The 16,551-nt window shown below is 39.9% G+C and overlaps 1 protein-coding gene across 9 annotated transcripts in view; it reads left to right on the top strand.

Annotated features, from left to right (window-relative positions):
• Positions 1 to 16,551, top strand: part of Arnt2 (aryl hydrocarbon receptor nuclear translocator 2) — a 174,377-nt gene that overhangs the window by 107,188 nt on the left and 50,638 nt on the right. For all 9 annotated transcript variants that reach the window (XM_046438588.1, XM_046438559.1, XM_058577634.1 and 6 more), the window contains exons 7-8: positions 1,853 to 1,918; positions 2,245 to 2,330. In XM_046438588.1, the coding sequence (XP_046294544.1) occupies positions 1,853 to 1,918; positions 2,245 to 2,330 (152 nt within the window). The remainder of the gene's footprint in view (positions 1 to 1,852; positions 1,919 to 2,244; positions 2,331 to 16,551) is intronic.

Below are 16,551 nucleotides of genomic sequence, written 5' to 3'. Positions count from 1 at the left end.
TTCTAGAGAAAGACTGCCAAATTCTGCCAATGAGTTCTAAATAATAGAAGGAGAAACAGCAGGAGCTGGAGATGTAAGCAGGTGAGCAAGGCTGATCTTGGCTGCCTCCTCCAAAGTAGGCACCTACCCAGCCATCCCTGGTACATGATCTCGTAAGCAGACTCTTCCTTAGCACCTCTTCTGACAAGACTGCCTGATTCTACACCCATCCTGGGTTACTCCCCCCCCCATCCCTGCACAATCTGAGCACCCATCCTCCCCATCAAGCTGCCTGACCCTGGGGATATTCTAGTTCTCAGGTCTGGCACCATGGAGCCCTCACTAATGTCACTCTTATCCAATTCTTTGCTGCTGGAACCAGGACTTGCCACTTGCACATTTGGTGGGTACCATGAAGTTCCATATGATAGATGCTTTAAAAGAATTAAGTAGTTTCTCTTTTTTTTGTACTGGGGATTAAAACCCAGAGACACTACCACTGAGCTACCTCCCCAACCCTTTTTACTTTTTATTTTCAGATATTGTCTTGCTAAGTTGCCAAGGGTCTTGCCAAGTTGCTGATCTGGCCTCAAACTTGTGATCCTCCTTCCTCAGCTTCCTGAATGACTGGAATTTCAGTCCTATGCCATCACACACAGCTAGAAATATAAATCTTCAATGCATCATCCAAGCAATGCCCTTCTGAATTAATTGCTTGGAAGTGCCATAGTGTGCCATTTGTCTTAGTAGCCCGTAATGCCATTACCAATGTCCTTTCAACCAGATTCCTACAGTCCCCTGCCTGCCCTGGCATGCCTCTGGGTGCTTTTTGAAGTGCCAGGCTATACTGCCTAGATGGACCTGAGAAGTAGGCTGTATTGCTGTTTTCTGAAAGTATAATTTCTCCTCCAAATAAAACAACTTAATTTCAGCAAGACACAGGGCAAAGTCTACCAGTAAAGGGCAGAGGACCATGCTGGCATCCCTGGGCAGCACTGTCATGGATTGATCCTGCTGTGAAAGCCACATTAATTCTGGCATCTGTCCAAGGTCTCAGAGTATAATTGGGCTCTCATCTTTGCTATGTTAAAAATTAAGACATCAGGATGTTAATTGCCGTGTGGTTGGGAAGTGGAAGTGCATGTATTGAGTGAGTATGCCAAGCAGTGGTCAGAACCTGGCCACAGTCCAGGCCTTGGATGTTTGATGCCTAGATATTGAGAGGATTATAGAGAAGGGAGGCAGGAAATGACCTACCAGAGTGGGCAGTGTGATGCCTCACATCTCCTGGCTCTCAGACAGGGACCCATAGAAAGACCTGTTGGCCCCTCGCTCTCACCCACCCCTGCCTCAGCAGGCTTCCAGCTGTGTAGTTAGAGCCAAAACATTACAGGGAAGGAGGGAGAGTTTCTACAGCTGTGATGCTAAAGCCTGAGAAGATGCTACTGTTCATCAACTGGCAACATCTGTTTCCAGTTGCTGTGTCTGCTCAGGGCTAAAGAGACACTGCTACTGTCAACACCCACTTCTCTCATTTTCCTTGAAGCCTCCCGGTTCCACTGCAGTGATCTGGTGGAACTTAGCGTGGCTGTGTTTCTCCAAGAGTCTTTTTACAGGTTTCCAGCTCTGGGCTGGGCCCTGAAACTCTTTCCATGTATATTGCAAAGTGAGTCACACTCTCCTTCCTCTGGTGACAATCAAAAATCCAAAGGCATGCTAGCCTGCTTCTCCACTTTGGAAGGAAATTGGTCACAGGTTTCATCTGAGTAAATATATAAGTGTCAATTGAGGGCCATGTATTTGACAGCAGCATTATATGCTTTAAAAACGTATTTGGGTCTTCACTCATTCTAACACATTTATCAAATCTTAGGTGTGGAAATGCTCCTTTGGACCACCTTCCTCTTAACAGAATAACCACCATGAGGAAAAGATTCAGGTCAGTATCCCTTTCTGATGTATATTTTGAGGTTGTTCTGGCAGATAGCTTCAATACCCTAAGCTGAGGAGTAACCCAGCTTTAAAAGAGGTCTGAGTATAGAGAGGACCAAGAGACAGTGGCTGAAATGTGAAGTGGGAGTTGGTGGAATTCATTTGGAACTGTCATACCACACAGAAGGAGGGAAAAGAGGGTGGTGGGAAGTTGAGATTCAACGTCATAAAGATAGTCAAGGGAACCCAATAGCTTAGATGCCAAAGCAGTCATTGACACCCTTGCCTCACTCACATGTGTTAACAATAATTTCACAAATGTTCTTTCTTTAGGAATGGCCTTGGCCCTGTAAAAGAAGGAGAAGCCCAGTACGCAGTGGTCCACTGCACAGGATACATAAAGGCTTGGCCACCAGCAGGTGAGCTTAGCTGCAAATGCAATCCAAGTGTGTATTCACTACCATTAACATGGTATCCTGAGAGGAACATATTCTTAGAGGCAGAGGCAGGACAATCTTATTCTCCTTTGTAGTTAGAATACAGTGGTCTTTGTCATTGGGAAAAAACTGCTGTCTGAAACAGAGATTTCCAGAAAGAGCTCATTCTACAGAAGTCATCAGAGAGAGAGCCTTTACAACTCATTTCTAGGTTCTGTCACCCACAGCCTTCTGTAAAGTCAGAGTGGCAAATTGAATTCCAAATCATCAGAAAAGTACAAATCAAAACCCAAGAGTACTCTTACACTCATTAGGATGATTAAAATAAAAGGTAATAACAATTGGTGTGGATGTGGAGCAATTGGACCCTCGTACATTGTTGGTGAGAATGTAAAATGGTGCAGCCACTTGGAAAAAGAGTCTGACAGTTCCTGAAAATGGTAAACAGAATTACCAGATGATTCGCAGTTTCACTGCTAGATATCAATCCAAAAGAACTGAAGACCTATGTCTTCAAAGAAATGTATATGCGAGTGTTCATAGCAGCAGCAGCATCATAATGTTCAAAACAATGAAAAGATTTGAATGTGTGCTAACAGATAAGTAGATAAATAAAATGTGGTCTATCCTACAATGGAATACAAAACAGCCATGAAAAGCAGTGAAGTACTGATACGTGGTTTGTTAACAAACTTTGAAATTATCATGCTAAGTGAAAGTGTCTAGACAAAAAGGCCACATGTTATATGATCTCACTTAAACCAAAATGTCCAAAACAGGCAAATTGATCAAGATAGAAAGTAGATTTCAGGGAGAAAAGACAAGGCATGACTGTGAAACGGCACAGTAGTTTGGGGGGCGGGGGGGGAGTACTAGAAGTGTTCTAAAATTAGATAGTAGTGATAGTTTCACAACTTTGTAAATATACTAAAAACTACTGAATTGTACACTTTAAGATGGTAAATTTTTTGGTATATGAATTGTATCTTGATACACTGTATATGGTGGTGGGCTGCTGGGATCAAACCAAGAGTCTTATGCATGTTAAACAAATACTCTACCACTGAACTATACACCCAGCCCAATAATTGTTTTTAATCAAGAGCATATACAAGTCAGACCATGTGTACTGTATAAAGTACACTTCAGTGAATGTTTCATTTAGCTTGAGAACAATGTATATTCTGTAGTTGTTGGATGGAGTGTTTTCCTAAATGTCAATTGTATCAAGTTGATTGATAGTGCTGTTAAGGGCAACTATATCCAGATTGATTTTTTTTTTTTTTTTTTTGCCTACTTGATCTACTTGATTTATCAGTTATTGAAAGAAGAGTGTTGAAGTCTCCAATTGTGATAGAGTATTTGCTTATTTCTTCTTGTATTCTATCAGTTTTTGCCTCACATATTTGGATGCTCTGCTTTTTTGGTGCACATATACTAAGGATTATTATGTATTTGGGGGAAATTTTTCCCCTTTTATGTAATGCCCTTCTCCATCACTGTACTTTTCCTTGCTCTCAATTCTACTTTGCCTGAAATCAATATAGTTTCTCCAGCTTTCTTTTGATTAGAGTCAACCTAAGTGTGTTTTTATATTTAAATGGGTTTCTTATAAACAGTATATACTTATATCTAATTTTTTTTATCCACTCTCACAATCTGCCTTTTGACTGGTGTATTTACACCATCACATTTAACATGATTATTTATATAGTTTCATTAATAGTTGCCATGTTTCCTGTTCATTACATTTGTTCTTTGTTTCTCCCCCCACCCCCCGCTTTTCCTGCCTTTTCTTGGAGCATTTTGTATTTCATTTTCTTTCCTCTTAACATGTTATATTGCTTTCAAAATGTTTTCATTATTTGTCCCAAGTTTGAAGTACACATTTATAATTAATATGAATCCACATTCAAATAATGTTATGATTCATGGTAACACAGATACCTACTAACAGAGCACCCTGCCCCTTCTCATCCCTGATGATGTTGCTTTCATCCCCTGCACTTGTCTTTATCATCACACAGGACATTTGTACCATTGCTCCTTTGAACAGAGACCTATTAAATTAGTTAAGAATAATAAAAATGAAAAGTTTTATTTTACTTTCATTTATTCCTCACCAATGTTCTTCTTCCCTTCTTAATATAGACCTGAGCCTCTAACCTACATCATTTCCTTCTTCCTGATGAAATTATTTACTTATCTATTTATCTATCTATTTATTTATTTATGCTGGGAGTTTTAAAATTTATTTGTTCTTTTTCTTATACATGACAGTATAATGTATTTTAACATATAATACATATATGGGGTACAATTTCCCATAATTCTGCTTATACATGATGTACAATTACATTGGTCATATATTCATACATGAACATATATGAACATTTCCCCTCCCTTCCCTTTATTCTCTTTTGTCTAATCCTATGAACTTCTATTCTTCTCTATCCCCTTCTTATGGCGAGTTAGCATCTGCATATCAGAGAACATTCAGCCTTTAGTTTTGGGGGGATTGGCTTATTTCACTTTGCATGATAGTCTCCAGTTTCATCTATTTACTGGAAAATACCATAATTTCATTTCTCTTTATGGCTGAGTAATATTTCATTGTGTATACATACCACATTTTTTTTATCCATTCATCTGTTGAAAGGTACTTAGTTTGGTTCCATAGTTTAGCTATGGGGAATTGAGCTGCTATGAACATTGATATGGCTGTATCATTATGGTATGCTGATGTTAAGTACTTTGCATACCAAGGAATGGGATAATTGGTCAAGTGGTAATTCCATTCCAAGTTTTCTGAAGGATCTCCATACTAGTTTCCACAGTGGTTTCACCAATTTGCAGTCCCACTAGCAATGTGTGAGTGTACCTTTTTCCCCACATTCTCACCAATATTAATTGTTACTTATGGTCTTGATAATTGCCGTTCTGACTGGAGTGAAGTGAAATTTGTATTTCTCTAACTGCTAGAGATGTTGAACATTTTTTCATATATTTGTTGACCAATTGTATTTCTTATTCTGTGAAATGCCTGTTCACTTCCTTTGCCCATTTATTGATTAGGTTATTTGGTTTTTTGTTGTTGTTGTTTTGTTTAGGGTTTTTTTTTGGGGGGGGGGGGTTGTGTGTGTGCATGTGTGTGTGTTAAGTTTTTTGAATTCTTTATAGGAGATTAATGCTCTAAGGTGCAGGTGGCAAAGATTTTCTCCCATTCTGTAGGCTCTCCATATTCTTGATTGTTTTCCTGTTCTATTAAAAAGCTTTTTAGTTTAACCCAGGGGCACTTGACCACTGAGCCACATCCCTACCCCTTTGTTTTTGTTTTTGAAACAGGATTCTGCTAAGTTGCTGAGGGCCTCACTAAAAAAATCTGAGACTGGCTTTGAACTTGCAGTCTTCTAGCCTCAGCCTCCTGAGTCACTGGAATTACAGACATGCACCACAATGCCTGGCTGAACAACTTATTTTAATATTTCTTGCAGAGCAGGTTTACTGTTATAAAATCTCTGGTTTTGTTCTTTGTAGAAAGCTTGCTTTCTTCTTAGAATTTGATGGAAAATTTTACTGGATATAGAATTCTATATTGGCAGTGACTTTCTTTCAATATTTTAAATATTTCACTCCATTCTCTTCTTGTTTACATGGTTGCTTATGAGAAGTCAGCCTAATTCTTATTCTTGTTGTTCTCTGATTAGTAGTGTGAGTTGTTGTTTTTTTTTTGTTTGTTTGTTTTGTTTTGTTTTTTTCCTGGCTCTTAAAAGATTTTCTCCCTATATTTGGTTTTCAGCAGTTTAACTATGGTATACCTGAGTATAGAATTCTTTTTATGCTGCTTGGTGTTCTCCAAGCTTCCTGGATATGTGCTTTGGTGTCTCTCATTAATTGGGGAAAATTCTTGGACACTATTTCTTTAAATATTTATTCTGCCTTTTCTCTTTTTAATTTAAGTTTTCGAATTGTGCATGTTATAAACTTGAAATTGTACCACAGGTTTCAGATATTTATTCATTCATTTCTTTCTTTCTTTCTTCCTATTGGTATTTTAGTTTGGGTAGCCTCAAAATGATATATTTTCAGGTTAACTGATTTTATCCCCCCTCGCCCTACCCCCCAGTCATGTTTAGGATACTGATGGGTCTATCAAAGTTGTTCTTCATTTTCTCTGTAGAAAATCATCATTATTTCTTATAATCTCCATCTCTGCTTACATTATCCATTTTTTCTTAACATATTGTCTACTTTCCCCATTAGAGTTCTTAATTTACTAATCATGGTTATTTAAAATTCCCCATCTGGTTTTCAAAAACTGTCACATCCAAGTCTGCTTTTACTCTTTCTTTGTCCCTTCAGACTGTTGTTCCTTGCCTTTTAATGTGACTTCTGATTCTTTGTTGCAAGCCAACATATATCAGGTAATAAGAACTAAGGTAAATGGGCCTTTTGTGTAAGGTTTTATATTAATTTTGCTAAAAGTTGGGCTGTTTATAATGTTGTAAGTGTCAATGCTAGAAGCTATAAATTTCTCTCACAACGTTGTTTTTCTCCCCTACTGCCTTTGGATTTCCTCAAGAGCTCCTTTTTTTTTCCATTTAATCTTTTTTTATCATTGATTTTATTATTTTTTAAATACATGACAACAGTAGAATTCATTACAATACTTATTACACATATAGAGCACATTTTTTCGTATCTCTGTATATAAAGTATGTTCACGTCAATTTATGCCATTATATATGTACTTAAGAGCTCCTTTTTAAATAGAGTCTATGCCTTGCAGCTCCTCATCTGTAATCCACTGTTATATAAGAGCTCTGTTGGTGTGTTCTAATTGTTCTATAATCTAATGATTAAACCTCACTCTTTTAGTAGGTTTGTGTCCCAGGGCCAGGACATTTACAAATATATCCTCCTTTCCCTTCCCCTTAAGTTGGTTAGGAAAGAGATAGTGGCAGGAATTGGGTGGGGACCTTCCCCTGCCATACCAACATTGTTTTAGTCTGTTTTATATTGCTATAACAAATACCACAAACTAGATAATTTATAAAGAAATGAAATTTATTCCTCACAGTTTCAGAGACTGGAAAGCCCAAGTTCAAGGGGCCACAACTGGTGAGGGCATTCTTGGTGCATCATAACCTGAAAGATAACATCACATGGTGAGACCTTGTGCGCTTGAGTTTCTCTTCTTTTGAAGCCACTGCTCCCATTATGGGGGTCCCAACCTTATGAAATCATTTTCTAATTATGTCCTAAAGGCCCCACCTACAAATATAGGAATCATCAATGTAGGAATCTGGGGGTTGTGTTTCCAACGCATGAACTTTTTGAAGACATTTTTAGACCATAGCAACTATAATATTATTATTATAATACACAAGATTATTCAGGCTGTTGTTTTCCAAAGACCTCAGCTAGTCTCAAGAACAGGGAGCTCTTAAGAGCCGAGACCTTAGCTTTGTGGATCCACACATGGCCTGGAAACTGCTATAGAACTGATCAGACCCAGGGAGTATGAAGGAATTCTCAGAAGCTGAGGCATTAACCAGCTACAATCAATAATGGCATGAGAGTCTCTGTGTAAGTGGCATGGATGCTCCTGTGTGATGTACAGGGGACCTGTCAGGTTTTGAAGTACTTGAGACACTAGATTTGTATTGGGAGGTTGCTTGGTGAAAGGAAAATAGGAACAAATGGACGTGGGCCCTTGGAGGTAGATTCCCAGCAGTTTGGTCCTCTCAGCACATGTGATGGACCCTGGCATGGCCGTTGTTAGACAAGACTCTAAGGGCTACAGGGCACAGTGCTCCAAGGAGTGCTTAGTCAGGCATGGTGGCACACATGTAACTACAGGAGACTCCAGAAAAGTGTGGCTAGAGTCTGTGGTCAGAAGAGGCCACCGGGAGAAAGCTTATAATAGTGCTGGTCAGTTCTGCCAAATTCTGCTTCTTAGGACTCATACCAAGGTGACCATCTCATTCTTACTGAAGATTTCTTCATTTGAATTGGTTCATTATTCTCATTATACCAAGCAACTTCCTCTTCCTCTTTCTGACCTCCAGATGCTCTCTTTCTTAACTGCTTTATTTGAGCTCAAGGACTGTGACCTCACATGAGAAAGGCTCTGATCATTGTAAATTCACTGTCAGAGTCCTTGTGGATGAGGGGGAGAAAGGAAGCTGAGGCCAGGACCACAGATGGATGGTCGCATTCCAGAGTCTGCAAAGCTGGTTCAGGATAAGTCTCCCTGAAGTTGCACATGACTGTGACTGTTAGTGATGGCAGTCACAGGGGAGTAGGGCTTATATGCCTTAAATTTTCCACAGTGGCCCTTGAAACACTGCCACATGAGAAACGGTTGAAGGAGCCAGCTAGAGGTAGGTGTTTAGGTTGGAGAAAATGAGACATGATTTCTGTCTTCAAGTATTTGAGGGGGTGTCATATGAAAGAGGAATTGATCTCACTTAGGATAGTTCCAGAAGGCACAATTTAGACCAAAAGGGAAAAGTTAGTGGAAGGCAGATTATAACTCAATAGAGACAAATGAGCAAACATGATGTTCATAATGTATACACACACACTAAGCATAGGGGAAGATTTTTAACCTTGCTCTTAATAAGAACTGCAAGTTAAAACAATTTGATACTATCCCCTCTTTCCCATCAAATGACAAAAATTAGAAAAGATAAAATGTTGGTAAGTTTCAGTAAAATGGGCACTTATATGTACACCTAGTAGGACTCTTAGTTAGTACAAATCTTCAGTAGAGTAATATGGCAGCAGAAATTAAATGCCTTAAAATATACATTCCTTAAGATGGAAGGATTATACTTCTAGGAATGTATTCTAAGGCATTAGTCAGATCTGTGAATGTATTATGTTTAAGCATTGTCTATAATTGTTAAAACCTCTAATTCCAAGAGGGAGAGTTGGTCAAAAATGACATGGAACATCTGTGTGATAGAATACTTGGCAACTATTAGGGGGCATGCTTCTAAAAGATGTTTAAAAGCAAAGCAAAGTATTTAAAAATATTTAAAAGTAGTTTTTAAAGCCCCAATTTTATTTTTAAAATATAGGTGAATTAATCTATGCATTGAAGATTTACACATAGTATATTAATCACTGTTATTTCTGTAGATTTTTTTTATTTTTGCTTTTTCATTCATTTCTGCTTTTTCCAAATGTTTGCATAACTAAAAATCAGATAAAATCGTATTTTTGAGAAATCAATCTGAATTTTCTAAAGGGACGTTCCAGACAATTGGATTGAGTGATTTACACTGAATTTAGAAGTTGTGTCTTTTTGTTTGTTTGTTTTGTATTCGGTTTTGTTTTTATCTTTAATTGGTTACATTTCTGTGAAAATAGAAAACAAGACTACCTTCATACACAGTGACTATGGCATGCTTACAAGATACTTAGTAGGCACTACCCTGTTCTGTGACCATTAATACTCTGCTTCTTGACTGAGAACTACATTCCTAGCACATGTAACACAGTTCCATGCTTATTGTTGAGATCCCTCAAGACCCAGGGGCACAATGTGTTCATCTTGCCGTCCTAGAGAATAGCTCAGAACTGTCACACGGTTTATATTCAGGAAGACTGAATGGATGGACAGAAAGAAGAAAGGTATCGAAGGAGAGAGGAATTCTTGCCTAGACAAAAGAAATAGTCAACATGGAAGGATGTTTTATAGAATCCAGAGGTTTTAGAATGCACTTTCCCAGGAATCTTTTAGAATGGGTAGAGACCGTCATCTGACCTAGATGAGGGGGCTGAAATGAAGTCATAGCATTTTCACCCTGCTCTAAGGTCATGGAATTGGAGCATTGGAGCAGTCTGCAACTCACTTAATGACTGAATTAAGTGTAAATTTACAGGGCTGCCACATCTTGCTCATGAGCTCAGGCTCCTTAATTATAAACAATGACTTGGTTGGGAAGTTCAAGCAAAAGTCCTGGTAAGGAAGTATGAAGAGTTATGGAAGCCAACCAGACTCACTGTGAATATCTAAAACTGACCTTGAAAAATTTATAAAGGTAAGCATCAGAGGTAGATTTCATGTTGCTAACAGGGGCTAAACAGATTCTTTAACAGCTCATGTTTTCTTAGGTCTGAATGGCTAACTGCATTTGTGGTTCTTCTTCCTGCCTACTGACTCCATGTTAAAAGTAAATGTCACAGTAGATTCTGATATATTCCAGAGCCCTTTCTGCTACACAGTAGCCTCTCAGCCTCACAGAAGTTCATACTATAGAATTCTTGTTTTAAATACTTGGGTGTGATTAAAGGAAAAGGAGAGTATCAAAGACAATAGTTCCCTTGTCAATTCCTTCAGTTGTTGAGTTTGTGAGAAATTGTCACACACATATCACAATGAATCCCATTTTTATGTAAAACTATCATGCACTGATTTTTTTAAAAAATCATCCATAACAGGTTGCAGTTTACATTTCAGGGGATGTGTTCAGAATCCCAAGGACACTGAAATTCTAAAGGTGTGAATCACCTACACCCCATTGTCACCACCCAGCACATTGCAGTTTCGCAGACATTCAACTTTGACCTGGAGTCATCTATAAAACAGAAGCATTCCTCTCCAGTCACCATCATTGGATCTGCTTGGTCCTTTTTGTAACAGTTATGGAGAATGTCCAATTAACTGGTGTGTGTGTATGCACAGGAGAGCTCAAGGAAAAGAGCCTTACCCTGAGCTGGTGACCTCCCTAGGATCCTCCAGATCTGGAAGGGGCTTGTTACTTGCACCTAGTGTGCTTTTCTCACTGGTGACGCTTTGCTTTTCTTGTCTTTGCTGCTAGACTTTCAGTAAGCGTTGGCTACAGCATGCCAGAGGCCTGAGGTCATGTTGGTGTTTGGCTAGAATCTGCTGTGGTCAGGCCAGTGCTGTCACTGTGCCCAACAATTCAGCCCTGCCACGAACTCATCTGTAACAGCCCTGCACTTCTTGCAGCTTGCTCATTGAATACTGTGTTGTTTTTTCACCACTTGAAAATCTCTAAAAGCTACTTCTCTGTATTGAGGCCACCAAGTCACAGCCTAGAACCCTGCTCTCCAGCCCTGAGCCTTTCTGTGGGGTAAACACCAGGTCTCCTGCTCAGGACCTCTCCAGACATCAAAGCCATGATCTTGGCCTGAGATAACAGGGGGGATCCATTTTGTAGGGTCACCAGTCAGGATCTTGATCTGCAAAATACCTGCAGGATAGCATTTTTCAAAATACCTTACAAGATCAAAAGGATTTCATGGCCAATATAGTTGGGGAACTGCCCTCTGTATCCCCCTGCTAGCAATTGTCTTCCAAAGTTTTTTCTTATATTCTCTGAGAATCCTACAGTGATGAAAACTTTTCTTTGTTAAAACTATGTTTCCCAAATGTGTTTTACCAAAATTGCTTTTTTTCCCCCTGAAACTTACTAATGTTCCTCAGGGAACCCCTTGGAAGTAAGCTGTGAACAAGTGCCCTGAATTGCTTGCAGCCAGGAAATGGTTGTTTTCTTCCCCCTGTGTTTTGTGAAATGCAAAAATGACTTAATTCACATATGAAGGTGTAAGTCCAGGCAGCCTCTGCCCAGTGTTACTGAAGGGCAGTCCAACTTTCCAAATGTTTGCACAGGGTTAATGCAATCCCTGGTAAGAAATGAAGAAGCATTTATGGTCAGGACTGTGTTTCATCCCAGACAGCAGTTTCCAGTTACATTTCATTTGTGTTGTTTATATTAGTCAGGATTTATTTTGTCCTGACATGAGGGAAGAGTCTATCCAGGAAGAAGATAAAGTAATGTAGGGCAAAATGAGCTTGTGCAGCCAATTAGGGAATCATCAAAACCTGCTAAGATATCTGGAATTATCCTGTTCATATTAAAAAACCACTTTGATAAGTGTTGCAGCTCCTTCTAGGAAGCGCTCCCTCTGGACGGTGTTCCTCTCGACCCTGGCATCCAGCCTTGGCTGTGTGCCCCACCTGGAAGCAGTGTTCTGTTATAATACTAATCACATGGCATCATAATGCTCTGGGTCTCCATTTCCCACATGAGCTGGTAAACTCCTTGAGAGTAGGAAGCAGCCCTCATTCACTGCTTAATCCCTGGTCTATAGCAGAGTATCAGATGCATACCTGGTGTCTGGACCCACAGAATGTCAGAGCTCAGGAGAACATCAGTATCATCTCAGCCCCTCTGGTCTTACAGAGGGAGAACCTAAAGCCCCACAAAGTTCTGATTCTCAGCTCCACAGCATCCCGGGCCCTTGATCATGGCCCAGACCAGGCAGAACTGAGCCACCCAGGGAGCCAGCTTGGCCATGCCATAATTCCTGTCCAATGCCAAGTACAACAAGGTCACTTCACTGGGCTAACAAGACCAGGATGATTGACCCTCAGATGTCAGGCACTGTGCTGAACGCTTCTTGTGCGTTTCCTCATAGAATGCCCACAGTAGCACTGTGGAATGGGGGCTGCGGTTATACCCATTTCACAGATTAATAACTGCTGCCTTTATCATTTCCTGAAACTTTTGAGGGTCCGAAGGTTTTTGCCATTGGTATCTGGTAGAGTCAGGACTCCTGAGTCGGGACAACTCTAGTGACCCCAGAGTTGGAGCCACACTGTCCTCATAGATGTATCTTCTGTCATAGTTGGTGCCGGCATAGGGACCATTTCCCTTTAAAGGATCCTTTTCTAGAGGCAGTTTTGCCACTGAGTGTGTTCATTGTGAGTCCTCCATAGTGACAGCCTAAGTCTCTGACACCTAGAGAGAATCTTGTCACCATCATTTCTAACATAAAAAATTTGTGCCTTCTTCCTGTATAGAGAAGCAACCCACAGAGCTGTGGTGCGGGCCTCTACCAAGTCTCTCCAATAGACACAAACACCTGTTTGCTCCAAGTGCTTAAGCTGCAGGTCACTTTCCACATGGCCCTCGTGGTAGCCAGTATGCTGTGGGGAGACAGGAAGATGCTTTTAGCAACCTAGAGCAGAAAGTCATTTTATTCTTCTAGCATATATATTTGCCTTTCTGTCATGCATCCCCCCTAACCATTAAGATTCTTACTTGGATGAGCTGATCGCTAAACTAAAACAGATCCTGAGATGTGCTTGTAAGGGAGTAGTCACTAGAATCTTTTTCACAAATGGAATGAATGGTGGTGAAATTGCCAACCAAAGGGGAGCCTTTCAGATTTTTCAAAATGAGTTCAAATACTATCAAGGTTGTACTTTGGCAAGATGAGAGTGGCCATAGGATGGACTGTAGTCATGGAGACGTGGGCAGGAAAGGAGAGAGAGAGGGGAGTGAACACTGGGAGTTGTTTGCAATGAGGAAAGACTGTTCAAGGCAGTAAGTCAAGGAAGGATGAAAGGATGCTTGCTTTTTTGCTTCCCTTAGGAAATGGCCCACTATGTTCCCACTGAAATCGCAGGGCTCCTGTTTGTGAAGATAACCCAGATTCAGAGTGCTGAGCAGGGGCCAAGGAGGCCTCAGGGCCCACTCCTCTTTTTACTGATGAGAAGACAGAGGTCTAGGGCAGGGCCGTCACTGCGACCTCATTCCATCCCTCTGATGCCCCACTAAACCTCAGTGTGTCTATTGTTACAACCCTGTAGCCAGTGCTCTGTTTACAGTTTTCTATTTATTGGAAATGGAGCTCTACCTTCCAAGTCCAAGTTTAGACAGAAAATCCTCATTTGCAACCTCCCTGCTGGGCCAAAGAAGATGCCTTTTGATTTCATGACTTAGTGGCAGTGTGTTTGGAAAACTCTACATCTCTGGTAGGTGTTTGGGTGAACCCTCTGCTATCCTCAGGCATGGTACCCCTCCACCTGCTAATCAGGTACAAGGCTCTGAAGTCTGAATTTCAGCATGTCATGCCTGTGTTTCTGATGTTGTTGGAGAATGAGGGGTAAGGTAGGAAAATTCCCTAAGTATACGAAGTCTGCCTTTTTGTGGACCAAAGTATCATATGCTGGCCTTCTTTTATTTTCAGTCTTTTTTTTTTTTTTAACTATTAGAAGAACAGCTCCTGCTCATTAATGAAATCTGGAAGCTGTAGAAAACCTTGCAAAATAAAAACTAACCTGTTGACCCACTTTAAAAGTTTTTTGAAGATTATAAAACCAAAACTACAGCCTCACTTCCTACCCTTGTCCTGCCCCCAAGAACCAGTTGACAGCCCCCTAAGGCTTCTCTTTGTAGAGTTTCTTCTATTTTTTTAATGGAACTCATGTAGTCTGTTACTACACAGTCTTATTTCTTTTTAGTTTTTCAGGATATCATTTCCAAACCAGTATCAATAGTTCTACTTCATTCTTTTAAACAATTACATATTATTCCACCAATCATTCATTCTCCAGCTGGGCAACATGAAAGCTATCTTTAGTTTGGGACTCTTACCAAAGATATTGCAGCTGTTGTAGTTGCCACATGAGTCTTTATCCATGAATGTTGGTATTTATGAAAGATAATCTCAAAAGTGGTATAAGGATGACAAATTTAAGGTATAGTAGCTACCATTAAATTACCCCCCCCAAAGGAAGATAAGAATGTCTCTTATTCCACTCTCCTATGAACTCATTTTCCTCATTTTGTAAATTGTATTAGTCTGAGTGGAAATGAGGGGAGAAGTTGACATATTTAAATTAAATGTTCTTTACTGGTGAAATCAAGCATTTCTTCTGGGTGCATTCATTGTATTTCCTGTGAATTGCTTATTTATTATCTGCTCATTTTCTTACTCGCCTTCTTATTTCCTTCTATAAAGTCTTTATAACATTATGAATATTAGCATTTCGATTACTATATGTGTTACAAATATTTTCTTCCAACCTGACATTCATCTTTTATTTGTGCTGTTTTGAATCACAGAGAATGTTTTGTCAGCTTAAATAAAAGACTCAGTACATGCTTTTCTTTTTCAGAGTGCTCATTACAAACGCAGAGCTCTCAATTCAAAGATGACCTCAAGGCTTCTCTGAGTATATGGAGCTTTTCAGCCAAAGGGGCTGTTGTGTTTTTTTTCTTTTTCAGCTATTTTTTATACTCTGGAAGAATCCTCTGCTCTACCCCCTGCTGGTGGCTGACACTTCCTATTTCTTTGCATTTGCTATTTCTCATTCTTCATAGCTTAGAAAATGGACAACCAGCACAACTTGAAGGGATGATGGATAAAAGGAAGCAAAATAGGCTGAATTATATCAGGATGGGCAACCTGTTCTGAGAGAGCAGTGCCCAGGCTTTAGTGAAAGGCCTGTGGGGCATCTGTTGGGGATGCAGGAAGTCCACGCTCTGCTCAGCTGAGACTGATAAACGATGATTGACAGGTGCATTGGTGCTTTTGCAGGCTTGTATCTTGCAGGAGAGGTGGAACCTCTGCCCTGATTACAGAGGTGCTCAGAGCCTTCATCTGTAAACATCAATGCAATGCCGTGTTTGACTGCGTCGGACCTATCAGTGCCCAATACTCTCTTTCCCCTTAATGTTGTACAGAGCCATGGGAGCTCTTCCTTATCTCTGCTGATCTCAACAAGACCCAATTCTGATAAATCCTGTTGCATAAAACCTTGACCAGGATCCTATCAGAGACTTCCCAGACATTTGGTCTATGTGGACTTTGTCACTCTGTACTTTCGTTTTGGGGTTTTTTGTTTTTGTTTGCTTTTGGTTTTGTTTATTTTGTTTTGTGGTACCAGGGATTGGACCCAAGAGTGCTCTACATCTGAACTACATCCCCAGTGCTTTTTATTTTAAAATAGTGTTTCCCTAAGTTGCCCAGGATGGCCTCAGCCTCCCCAGTAGCTGGGATTACAAGCATGTGCCATCTTTCCCAGACTATATTATAGTTAGTTTGCATCTCTGTTGTCTCCCCCTGCTTACCAAGAGGGTAGGACCATATTATTTAAACTCCCAAGCACAGAGCTTAGAAAATAGCAGAATCCTAGGGATATTTGGTGTTAAAATTCCTCTTTGCATCTCCCAATCCCTGAAATGCCTCCCCAAAAGGTCCCCAGATTTACCAATATCACTATTTAAAATTGTTATATAATCATAAGAATTTGTATAACCTTATATTAAAACACTTAAGTTTTTAAAATGGCAAATGGACTTTAGTTTATGATTCATTTTGATTAACTGATTTGGATTTGCTTCTGTAACTATTTGGAAAATATTCATGATCC

This window comes from Marmota monax, unplaced genomic scaffold (genome assembly GCF_021218885.2).
Source record: "Marmota monax isolate L192 unplaced genomic scaffold, Marmota_monax_Labrador192_F-V1.1 WCK01_AAM20220418_F8-fsc00005, whole genome shotgun sequence".
Taxonomy (NCBI): domain Eukaryota; kingdom Metazoa; phylum Chordata; class Mammalia; order Rodentia; family Sciuridae; genus Marmota; species Marmota monax.
This window is presented reverse-complemented; position numbering and strand designations above follow the sequence as displayed.